Source organism: Podarcis melisellensis (assembly GCF_964234715.1).
Source record: "Podarcis melisellensis genome assembly, chromosome: 5".
Classification (NCBI taxonomy): domain Eukaryota; kingdom Metazoa; phylum Chordata; class Lepidosauria; order Squamata; family Lacertidae; genus Podarcis; species Podarcis melisellensis.
In genome coordinates this window covers 58758804-58771303 of record NC_138537.1, presented here as the reverse complement: position 1 = coordinate 58771303, position 12500 = coordinate 58758804, and the positions used below count along the sequence as shown (strand labels likewise).

The window sequence follows — 12500 nt, the reverse complement described above, 5'->3', positions numbered from 1 at the left end:
TGTACACAATTAAGCATAATGCACTAATGACAGGTTAGAATTTTTATCACCTCTTTGCGATCAAGCAGCAAATCCATGTTTAGCTGTAATAAAGAGTTTATTGGTGCTAAAGCCAAAGATTTTCTGACATGGGAAAGATTTTTTTCGTTCTTAAGAAGAGTATTAAATCCTTTCTTCCCTTGACTTCTGTAGGAGGATATGTAAAGTAGCTGTCAGATCTTTCTTAGTGGAAAAAAGTTAACGGGTAATTGTGTGTGTGTACACACACACACACACACACTTGAAATTTGGATTCATTGATCTTCCTGCTTCCTTACCACATTTTCAGTGACAACATAACACTGTTATGTGTTTCAGCAGGCATTACAATTTTTATTCAATTAGAGATATTTAGTATGTGATAGTAGCTTTTTTTAAGCTGCTCTCTGGAGTTTTTGCTGTTAAATCAAAATGAAGCAAAATCAGTTCTAAAGAATGAATCTGCCTTATAGGAATTCCGATCCTAGAAGGAATTGCAAGGTCATTATTCAAGCTTATGCATATTTTTCACAAGGTACTGTAACATATTTACACTTACCATAAATATATAATCAGTGTATCCTATCAACATCTATCAGGAAGTAGATCTGTTTTCCTCTCACTTTGGGGAGTGAAAGATTGGGAAAGTATGATATACCTGTGTACTTAAATATAGTTTCATTGTGCACATTATACATACTCTGTGAGGTAAGTGTGACACAAATACTCCATGATACAGAGAGTACTGATAAATCATGTGAACTGGTACTTCACTACAATACAACTTTCCATAATACGATTTGGATTCAGTTCTAAATGCATTTCCCCCCCTAAATCCCATAGATTTTATGGGGATTTGTTCCCAGATGTGTATAGCATCTTGTCATTAACTTTTATAAACAAATCAGTTTTAATGAAACCTATCCATGAAGACAGTACTAGAGCTTGCAATATTAAATGCTTGTATTCACACCTGTGAAACACAAGCTATTTTAAAAAAAGCTCTATTCTTTTAACATTTATTAATTTCCCAAAGCCTTAAAACCTTAAGAAAGACACTAGCTTGATTTTTAAAAAGAGGAGGGGAGAGAAGAGTGCGGAAAATCTTTCCTATGGCCCAAAAGTCTCCTGTAGATTGTTATGTGCATAAGGCTTAAGCTCAGACACATTTGCAGATGAACTGCTTTTACTAGCTTCTCTGAGACATGACATTTGTTCAGAAGATTAGCCAGGTTGTAATGTGTAGCATAATTGCACTGTGCGGATGTCCCAGAAGTGAAAACCTAATTGCTTGACAGGACTATAACTTTGTGGTATGCTCTCACCTTGTTAGGTCCTTTTCTGATGCAGTTCAAATGAAGTCTGGCCGCAGGTGTGCCTAATTTACCTCGCAACAGAACGTGTTGAATTTAATTGCACAGTGGTTGTTAGGAAAAATTGGTGGGTGGAATATCAAGTGACTCAGTGTACACTGATGGCAGATGGGCATTAAGAGGTATTCTGAGCTAAATGTATAGGTGAGTTGAGTTAATAAAATATGTAATTTTGATTTTAAAATAATGAATCCTTGTCATAGATAATGCAGTTTAATTAAAAGGGCACCTGCTCTTTCTTTAGCAAGAAGTTCAAAGAGAAATAAACACCGACTTTCTGAAATTTGTGCTTCTAAAAATGTGAACTTGTGAAAATTCACACGAAGGCTTTTGAAACTGATTTAGTCTAAATAATACCATCACTTTTCTGTGCTGCTTTACAGCAGCAACATACCCAGCCCATGTTTCCTGAGTGGAACTGTCAATTTTTTTTCAAGTGTCATCCTCCTGCAGGGTTAAATGCCACCAGAGGGCACACTGAAATTCAGCATTCCTTAGTCCTACACATAGTATTCAAACAATAGTGCATCTTCCCCACCTCTCGTGGGCTGGCCGAGTGTGCCAGGTGGGAGGAGCCATCCAACTGTTAATCACATGATGCCACATTTCTTAAAAGTATCTCATCTGCAGTTATACTATAAAAGGTTGCGAGAATATCTGTCAAAGGCTGCCTTGTATTCCATTCAGGCAGAATATGTCAACTGCTTGTGTGTGTGTTTTTGTTTTGTTTTAAAAAACAACCCACTAAAACAAACATTATTCTACAAAATAATGGAATGTCACGCAGAGATCTCAATACAAAAAGTAGAATGCCCAGCAGCTCACTGAGTCAAAGAAATTTGAACTCTGGTGTCTTTTACTGTCAGTCTCCATAATTCTGGATAAGAGCTGGGGGGGGGGGTTGACCCCACTGTAGATGTGGTAATCTTAATTGTATTAATTTTTAAGGTGCCACAGGACTCCTGGATGGTTTATACTTTCCTAAAACTCATATAGCCATGGCAGTGCATTTGCTGGGGTGGGACAAGGCAGCAACAAGGTCAAGAGAGCACCAGGTTGGCAGTGGCATCTTCTCCAGGTTTGACGACATTGATTGTCATCTTCTGTTGTGGTACTGGGGAAAGAATAGTCTTTCCAGACCTTAGAATTGAAATAATTTGGTACTTTTTATTCTCAAACACCCCTGCCGCTGTTTCTCTGAGCATGTGTTTTGTTTATTCCTTCTTTGAACTCACAAAGACCTAAAATAGTTCCTCTGATTAATTTAACCTCCCTCCCAGTTAATATAGCCTGCAACCCATATTCTGCTCCAAATTAATTCCACTTCAATTACCCCTATTCATCATTACACCCCCATCACCTCTAAATAATTTCCTATTAAATTAATATCTCCAAATTAATATCCCATTCATAAGGTGATCTAAGGGCTTTAAAGAAAAACACCCTTCTTTGTAGTCACTTTAAAACCCAAGCCTAAGCAGGTAGCGTTATTACCTGTACTTACAACATTTGTATCACTGCTACCAGCTACAGGAAAACAAAAAGGTAGTCATCATAAAGACAAGCCTGAGGAAGACTAGATGCTTCCCACATCTCTCTGCAACTCTACTGACCCTTCTCCCCTCTGTGTCTTTGCAACAGCTAGCAGCTCCCATGCTTTATACCACTGCCTCCCCATACGTTCTCCCTCCTCTTCACTCTGGCTTGTCGGAGGTATGCAGGAGCCAGCGTCCTATTGGGTTATGACAGCAACAAGAACTTTTACTCTGTAAGAAGGAGAGTAGAGAACCATGTGGGCACCAGGGAACAGGTCTGTGGGCACTGCAGAACTAGAGGAATATCCCCTATCTTGAAAGGATGACTGAGATCATGTATATAAATTGCTTTGAACATTTAAAATTCACTATAAACATGTTAAATATTCTCTTGTTTTAGTCCAACTCGGTTCACCAGTGCTTCCTGCTGCTTACTTCAGTCCACATGTAACAATTTAATCAATATCAGATCCAGCATTTGCCTTCACAGCCACATTTTTCCTTTACCTTCTCTGGCTCACAGCAATAGGAGGCAGAGGGTGATGGGAAAGGGCAGGGGTAGCCAGCATGGTGCCCTCTATATGTTGCTGGACAACAAGTCCCACTAGCCTCAACCAAGGTGGCCTGTGGTCAGTGATGAGGAGTTGTAGCCCAACCTTCTGAAGGCACCACACTGGCTACCATTGGGCTAGGAATCATATTGTTTTAAGCTGCTCCTTGCAAACCAAAGAAGAATAGTGGGCAGTGAGTTCTTATTTCTCCCATAGGAAATATGCTATTGCAAAACACTCAAGGGGGTGGATTTTGAAACCTGAAGCTGCAATGGAAGAGCTTGTACTTTGAGACTTTGGATATAGAACTGCAAACTGTGACGTTGCCAAAACCTTAGCCCAAAATTAATGGGTGCATTGTTTTACTTTCTCCTGTCCTAATAACCACTCTAGCTGAACCCTTGCAAACTAAATCTACCTAACGATGCCCTTCAAAATTCAGATCCTATCAATGACTGTCCTTATATTGCCCTCCATGCCAGCTTGGTAATCTTCTTGTGCCCTGCTCAGAGTGAAATGAGAACTATTGAGGGGAGAAACTGGACCTTCACATCAATTACCCTGAGGCTGTGGATTGAACTTCCCACTGAAGTTGCAATTCACCCTTTTTATTGAACTTCTGGAGGGACTGTGAAGCAGATCTCTTCTGTTTGACCTCTGGTTCAGCTGGTTGGTTGATATGCTTTTTCTGCTGTGTTCCTCCCCCCACCCCGTTTTTTGGAAGTTTGTTAGATTCACTTTTGTTTGTGCATTGCCTTGAGAAGAGCCAGTGCTGTTTTTCTGGAGTTACTCAAGGGTATGCAGTACCAAGACCTCTCATTGTTGTTGTTAAAAGGTGCGGCACTTACTGTATCAACTTCATTGTGATGACCAGCACCCATTTTTCTAGCAAAAAAGCGCTGTGTAGAACAGCTAACAAATTGTTTTAATAAATAAACAATAATGAATACTAGCAGATGAATAATTCATTATCATCATTATCAGTGTAACAGTTCTACAGGAGTTAGCCTAAAATTCTAAGGTTAAGCAATAGGTGAACAGGTAACTAAGAAGAGACTCAACCCTGGATTTGAATGGTATAGGGGAACTATATTTACCTTTACCTTTCCATAGTCATAGTGTATGGGAATTCGGGTGGGAAATTGGGATTAGGGGAAGTGTACCTCAGGCTGCACATCCCTAGACCCTAATTTAACTCTTCCTTCCAGGATATTTTAAGCTGTTAGGGGCTCTGCCCCAGGCACAGCTTAAAGAGTCCTTTGAGGGATGATTAATTAGGATCAAAGAAAGTGCTTTTCCTAGAATAAATATCTCCTTCCCCAACATTATTTTAGCTTAAAATTGGTCTGAACAAAATTTTCAAGTATTGCATTTGTTTTCTCATGACAGCAAGTTCAATTCAGAATCCACCAAACCATATTCCAGTGTAGTTGCTATTATGTGGAATCTAACGTGAACAGTGTGTGTGTGTGTGTAGACAGGAGATGGGTCCTTCCCAAGGTGAATAGGTCAGATTGTAGTACCTGAGAAGGAATTTGATAATAGTTTTCAGATACAGTGAGTGATGCTTTGTAAATTTTAGAAAATTTTAGGAAAGAGTGAGCTAAGATATTTAAGCTGGAGGATAGACACCTATGAACTGGAGTGGAGCACTTGGAAGTGGCTGTCTAGATTTATGGTGGCATCTCCATCACTCAGGGTGTTTAAGAGTATGTTGCACAAGCATTAGCTTGGATAAAGCAAATATTTTGATTACGTGACACCTTGAAGAGTTGCCATCTACATGTCTAAAGGTATCTACCGGTGGAGATGTCTGTGGGTAGGATGCCTCTTGTTTCAAGCACCAGGGTACAGTTGGCAAACCCTTGACATTCCTTTTAGCTCTGTATTTTTTCTTAGTCAATTTGAGTCCAAAACCTCAATGTTTTAGGCCACTGCTTCTTGATGGAGCTTTATATATACCTGGGAGGGGCTACTGCTGGGTCATTTGGGATGAGGGACTCACACTGGGATAGCCTTGGCTCAGCTGGGAATGCTGGAGCCACTTAATCCAAACTTTCACATCCCAGCAGATATTGGGTTTGCATTGCACTGTAATAGTAAACGTTAACCATATCTGCTCAGAAGTAAGTTCTATTGCTCTTGTTGGGGTATACTACCCAGAATGTGGAGTTAGAATTGCAGTCTTAGCCTAAGAAGAGTTTAATGAAATACATTTCATGTCCCTCCCCTTTCTCTATTGTTAACTGTTGAAAATACCGGGGGGGGGGGCAGTCTGCAACTCTATTTTCTCACCAGTTATAACTACTGCTAACTACTACTAACAAAAGAAAAGTCTCCATTTTTTGTGCATATAAGGTTGGTGAAGGCATACTTTTCAAGCATCGTAGTCCAAGCTTGCCCAGAACCCCATTAAATTGAAGGGCCAGATTTAACTAACCCATTGTGCTGGCAGATGCCAGCTGAAGGAATCCCACTAGCACAATGAGGCTTTTCTACCCCTTCCCCCAATCCACTCTGCAGGGTCAGAACTGCATGCAGGGAGAGGCGAGGGGATATTGTTCCATCTGGCAAGCAGAAAAGCACACGCTGATGGTACAATCATATTAGTGCAATGTTGAATTTCACCCTGAGTCTTATTGGTGACCTTAAATTTGTAGTGCATCAAATGATATCTCTTGTATCTCTGGTTTTTCCCCTAGCTGTGTTAAGCCAAGTTCTTGCCCTCCTGCGTGGAGGCTGGGAAGTGGAGGTGCATAGCTATGCCTAAGCCTTTATCCATGGGCAAGGAAATGTACAGAATAGTAGGGGGAACTATGTTGCACTGCAGCCTCCAACTACCACTAATGAAGTCACTGGCCTGCAGGTCAGTGGTGCAGCATCCAGGCTGCAAGAGTAATAGGTAAGGGCTCAGGAAGAAAGTGAACTTTACCCACTGATGTGCTTCTTCCCATTACTTGCCACTCGTTGGTGGTGCAGATGATGCAGTCTGATACCGATTGCACGGCCTAAAGACCTCTGTTTTGCCCTGTAGTCATGGTATGGCTATAAGTAGCTGTGGATATCAGTAGTCCATGTGTATGTAAGGTGTCTAGGTTGCTAAATGCTTCAGAGTGATTAGATGAGGGTCTTTAATTGCCATGCTCTGGATGCCATGTTCTGAGCCTCTCCTTGCATGGGACTTCCTGCCATGGTAGTATTCAGCTTGTTGTGCATCCCAAGTTGCCAGTGGGTTTGCATACACACCATTGGCATAATTAAGATTATAGCAGGAGGTCTCTGCCAACCATCTATGCCACTTACAGAATTACTGTCTGAAATAATTGCGTGAATGAGGGGTGTAATCTTTGAGGGAGGAGATTCATCTTTGGAGGGCTGAATTTCTAAAAATAAAATAAAATGGTATTCCCACCTTAAATATGCAAGGTGGCCAAGGTTTTCTTTTCAATTTTTCAACAAGAGACATTACTGACACTTCAAGGGCTGACCCAAATTTCCAGCGTAGAGTGCCTCTGGAAGCAATGCTACCTTGTGTCATAGTAATGTTCCCAAGGACATTCCATTCCAAGAATGCAGCCAGGGCAGCCATGGTGCTGCTTGAAGTTATGGCAGGGGTTTCTTCTTGTTGTTGTTAAAGAAGGAAAAAAGAAAAGGGTGGGGAGACCTTGCTCACCTCTTATATATAAGAGTTTCCTATATGGCATGGCTGAAATGCCCAGTTTGTGTCTTCAATTTTTATCTTTTGATGCACTAAACATTTAAAAGCCGAAACAGAAAAGGTGCAACTGATGAAAACTTTTTTTACTGTACAGCCTTCTATTTATTTCATGGTGTTTTGTGGACCTTGGTGTCCTGCCCTGACCATGAGTGGGGTACAGAGACATGATGATGGATGCCAGTCAAGTTGTATTTGGGAGAAGCTAGGGTTGCAGTACCTTGGATAGCTCCAAGCACATAACTTACTTCACCAACACCTGGAGCTCAATGGAGGCCTAATACCCATTTCAAGCGCCATCCCCTTCCCGAAGAGCGGAGAAACTTAAAGGGGTAGTCCTTGTGCATAGGGACCAGCATTCCATCAGCTCCTGCCTTGTGTGTTGCCTGTGCAGGTGAGCAGGCACTGAGAAGCATGGGACTCCTGGTGTAAAGGGGACTGGATCTTCAGGGGAATCTGACTCACAGGGTGCTGCCTCTAGGAGATCCAATTCTGAGGCCTCTGGTTCAAGGAGCTCCTAGAAGACAGGCTCAGACTCAGTGCTGGGGCATCTCCCTGGCCTACCATCAGTATCTCCTTGGCTGGCACCACTGATTTTCATGATCCAATTTGTTTTTCTTCCTCCTTTGTGTCAAAATCAGTACTGCTGCTCAGGGTCAGGGTCATGACTCATGACAATTGAACCTTCTCCACCAAGGATTGCTGGTCTGAATAGCTATCAAGGGTTCTTCACCCTTTAAAAAACAGTGAGCAGCTATACTATTAGGCAAAGTCTAAATGTTGTTGGAATAAGATAAGATTATCTTTCCCACGTACTTTCAAGTGTACAGTTGGAAAAAATATACAAGTGTTTTTAAACCCCAATATATAAGAAATTATAAACTGTAAGTCATTATAGCAGTTATTGAGGAGGAGCATGCATTAGTCACACATTTGATTTCCGTGTCTGTCTTTGTATTAAACAGCATCCTGGTCCTACACATAGTTATTTGAAAGTAACTTCTGCTGAGTTCAATCGGATTATTTCCAAATAAATAGGCATGGAATTTCAGATTGAGACTGCAATCCTAAACATTCTTACTAGGGAGTAAATGCTATTGAACACAGTGGAACTTACTTCTGTGTAATCATGCATAAGAGCACACTATAAATATGGCCGATTGATCTGCACTGTTCACTTAAGTATCTGGTCCAAAATATCTATTCTCTTCTCAAGGCTGGAAGATGCGATTGTTCAAGGGCATGCTGCTATTGGTATGAGCTTCAGTTTATAGATGAAATAAATAAAATAAGAAAAATGGCATTCTGTTTTTGGCAACACTCCACTTGTAATTTTTGGTATAGAATCTGCTGCATACTTTCAAATCCGTCCTGTATCTTTGACATCCCTAACAAATTTTAATTTTGTATTTTTGTAGATTTTTTCTAAAGTTTTTCCTCAAGTGCAATCAGAACTGTTTGAAGAATGCAGGCAACCCACGAGATATGCGAAGATTCCAGGTACAGATTTCAAAAAGAGCTAAGGCTTGCAACTACTTGCACAGAAGAAGCATTATGCAGTTGATTTAAGGAGACTCTATCGTTTCTCCCTAATCGTTACAAACATTTGCCAAATTTAATTGCATGTTGTATTTTCAGTTCTTTGTGACCTCTGCAAGTCAGATCTCCCAACCTTCCAGACCACTCAGTAAAGCAACAGGAGCGCCTGCCTCTGTCATTTCCATTGTCACAGTAGCTGCCCCTCTTCTGGTTATCTCAGTAGACTTAATTTGAGGTGTCCCACCACCACCAAGAACATGTGTAGTAATCCCAAAGGGCAGGGCAGTACCTCTTGCTGGCCAATAGTTCAGGTTTTAAGCTTTGATGTTAAAGTAATTAATGTGGGCTTCTTTGCATAGCCAACCCAATCAAGTGATGCTAGCCAAGTTGAAGAGAGAAAAACAACTCTTCAGAACAATTGCACCAAGCTTCAATTTTTCATGCAGCTCAGGTTCATGTGGATTGATAATATTGATCCATCTGAACAGAGCATAAGGTAAAACCTGCAATGAGTGGAAATGCCCCTCATGTCTCACCAGTGACTAAATGAAGCATCAGCCATGAATAGTTTTGTGGTTGGCCATGTAGCCAGTAGGAAATCACTAGGAAGACTTCCCTGGGTTTCCTTAACTAAGCTACCTACTTCTTAGAAGAGTTAAGTGGATTTAACAGTATGTCAGGTCTTGAACAATATTTTCAACTTGTTTTACTATCTCAGCACTTTTCTTTAGGTGCGCTGCAGGAATGAGCCAATAAAACAAAGGAGAGAGCATATGTACTTTTGCTGAACTATAGAATTTTCCTTTTGTGATTACTGACCTATATATCAGTGACGGAACAAAACGTGTTTTATATATTAAATACAATTTTATCTGTTTTTGGAAAACATACTGTGGCCTAGCAACGGGAGGGAGGAACCCCAACCTCCCTTAGAATTGCTCTTTAATGTGCTTTACGATACCCTGTTTCTAAAAGCATTATATGTACATAGGACTGGGGGATGTCAGTCACCTCTATAATTCATTAAAAGTGAAAAGCAACTAGCCTAGTAATGTGACTGCAGGGACTGGAATTTGGGATACTGGAGGCAAAGTCCAACTTTATGAATCTCCCATAATGGATGTCCTGGAGAAGCAATACAGTCTGACTCTTCGGAGAAAACAGTGCAGGCTGCAGAATCACAGACTTCTAGAGAAACACCCTCAGGCTTCTCTCAAGGGGAACACAGATGGCTGGCTCAGAGGAGGCAGAATATACAGGAGAAGGTGCTGTAATAGCTGATAGCTAATTACAGCATGTGGAAAAAAACAGGATCAAAGGTGATCTAAAACATAGAAAATAGGAAAGAATTTACATCTGATGCCTCGGACCCACTGGGAAAGGAAAAGTGTCCTGTGTTTTCATTTATAGTAAGTTGTCGTAGGATACACCTTTTTCCATTTCTCCCCTCCCAACAGAAATTAAAAGGTTGGTCCTTTTAATATGCTGTAGCACCGTTCTCTGTTGTTCTTAAACTAAAAGCAAAAGGTTGTATTGAATTGTTTCACTGCTGATGGAAGGCTCTTTGATTCAGTAAAGGCTTCCACAAGCTGAAAAGGGATTCACAAATTCTCCTTTTCTCCTGATGCCCTCTTCAACATCTATCATGATTTTTGCTGATTCTCCTCGCCCTTTGCAGTCCCTTGCACCCCCTCAACATCAAATATCATCTCCCCCTTTCTGCTAACAAAAACCTCTGCTGGATCAAATTGCTTTCCATCAATGGAGGGACACAACTGGATACAACCAAAAATGTAGAGCAATTGCTCCACTGGGAAGGGCAGGACAAACATGAGTAACAGTACAAGAGTTGTTTAAATAAAGTAAGAGAATCTGAACCGTTCATAATAAATTTATAAATTTGGCTGCCAAATCTGGCCATATTGTATTATGGTAATAAACACTACCTATGCAAGTAACTTACATATGTACCTCAAAATACAATAAGTAAAAGACTTTTCATCCATTGATAAATACAGTAGCACTTCTAGAATGCAACTCACAATTCTATGGGGCAGAATTTTTTAATGCCAAGGACGTGCATTTTTGTAAATGTTCCTTAAAAAAAAACTTACTAAGTCTGACATCTCTTCTATGGCAAGACTCTAAACTTGGAAACAAGTACAGAAAGCTTTCAGTTAAAAATAAGGAAGGAATTTTCATTGGCAAAGCAGGGTCAGTGAGTGTCCGACTAAATTTGAGAATGGATACTTTTCATGAATTGAAAGCACTTTTAGTATTCATATTAAACTTGGTCTTTTCAGATGCAAAAAAGTTCATTATCAGACATTAAATGTAATTGTGAAAGTGACCTAGAGATCATTTCTGGAGAGAAAACAGAGAGTTACATATAGTTACTGATTTATTAAGCAAAATATTTTTTCCCTTCTGACTTGGAGTGCTCACAATTCTTCATTTGAAGACAGTCTCAAGTGTACAAATTTTAATTGGATAAACTATCTAATCAATATATCAACAGATCAATCAAAACAGTAGCTTTTAAAATGAGTGGTTAGAGGGGTGTTTCTGAAACTAATGGCTAGAAGAATATTTTCCCTGAATTGAATTCATTTGTTAGCATAATAGGAGATTAAACTCTAATTAGTGCAGCGGGTGTTGAGGAAGAGGAGAAAAACTGTGAGCTGAAAAATCTCCACTGATAGCCAAAAAGGAGTGAATGCATCTATGAATAAATCTATGTACAGAGAAAAGGAACAGATTATATGTTTCCACTTTGTTGTTTAAACTTATTGTAGCAGCTGCACTACATTTTCTGACTACATGCTTCAAAAAAGAAATGTGCTTCTTTTCTTTTTCTCCCCCAGGTTGTTGTATCAACAACAGTCAATGTGGACGGCCATGTTCTGGCTGTCTCAGACAACATGTTTGTACACAACAACTCCAAACATGGAAGGCGGGCTCGCCGCCTTGACCCCTCAGAAGGTACGGCCCCTTCTTATCTGGAAAATGGTAGGCACACATTTACATGTCGTTTTTTATTTGCAATGCTTTTTTTGCACCATATTTTGTGTTGCTACACGACTACATTTTACTTTTTACATATATACTTCTCTTCTTGATCATCCTATTAAAATACAGTACATTAGCATTTCTGATTGCACATCAAAGAGAAGATTGTCTCTCCTGCATTTGCTTCCAACTTTATTTCCTTTCTTTAACATGTAACATACAGCCATTCTTCTCGTTCTTTTCTGTTTATTTGCTTACAGCTTTTTCTTGCTGTTTCAGTTCGATTTGCTTTTACTTTGGCTTGTCATAATCCTCAGTCCAGAAATACATTCACAGATTGTGTATGTAAGTTTAAATGGGTCCTAAAAACATGACCAAATCTGTAAAGAATTTACTATGTGAGGTCAATTTCCTGTTCCTGGGTCCTACTGCAACAGATTAAGGCACTACTGAGGTCTTGAATAAGGAAAAATGTTGTGCTTTCTTTCAATCAGATTCAGAAAAACAACCAGCCTCTATATGTTACATATGAAAGCATGTAATGAACTATATCTATTTAGCATCTACTTAAGGCCAAATGTCAAACCCAGCTACACACATGAGAAAATGATTGATGCTCTCCATCTCTGTTTATGTGCCACTATAAATGTATACAGTAATGGATACATTTCTAACAATGTAAAGCAACTTCAGAGCATATTTATTAATGCATTTATTTGCCACTTTCCCAAAACACATGCAGCCCTCAAAGTAGCTGACA

General features: G+C 39.9%; 1 protein-coding gene across 23 annotated transcripts in view; it reads left to right on the top strand.

The window, feature by feature from the left end:
* EBF3 (EBF transcription factor 3) overlaps positions 1 to 12500 on the top strand; it is a gene marked incomplete at its 3' end in the record, with an annotated part of 185046 nt that overhangs the window by 120198 nt on the left and 52348 nt on the right. For 16 of the 23 annotated variants that reach the window (XM_081912713.1, XM_081912710.1, XM_081912704.1 and 13 more), the window contains 2 exons: positions 8611 to 8692; positions 11596 to 11740. In XM_081912713.1, coding sequence (XP_081768839.1) covers positions 8611 to 8692; positions 11596 to 11740 — 227 coding nt within the window. The remainder of the gene's footprint in view (positions 1 to 8610; positions 8693 to 11595; positions 11741 to 12500) is intronic. The other 7 variants (XM_081912711.1, XM_081912707.1, XM_081912723.1 and 4 more) reach the window with 1 other exon arrangement.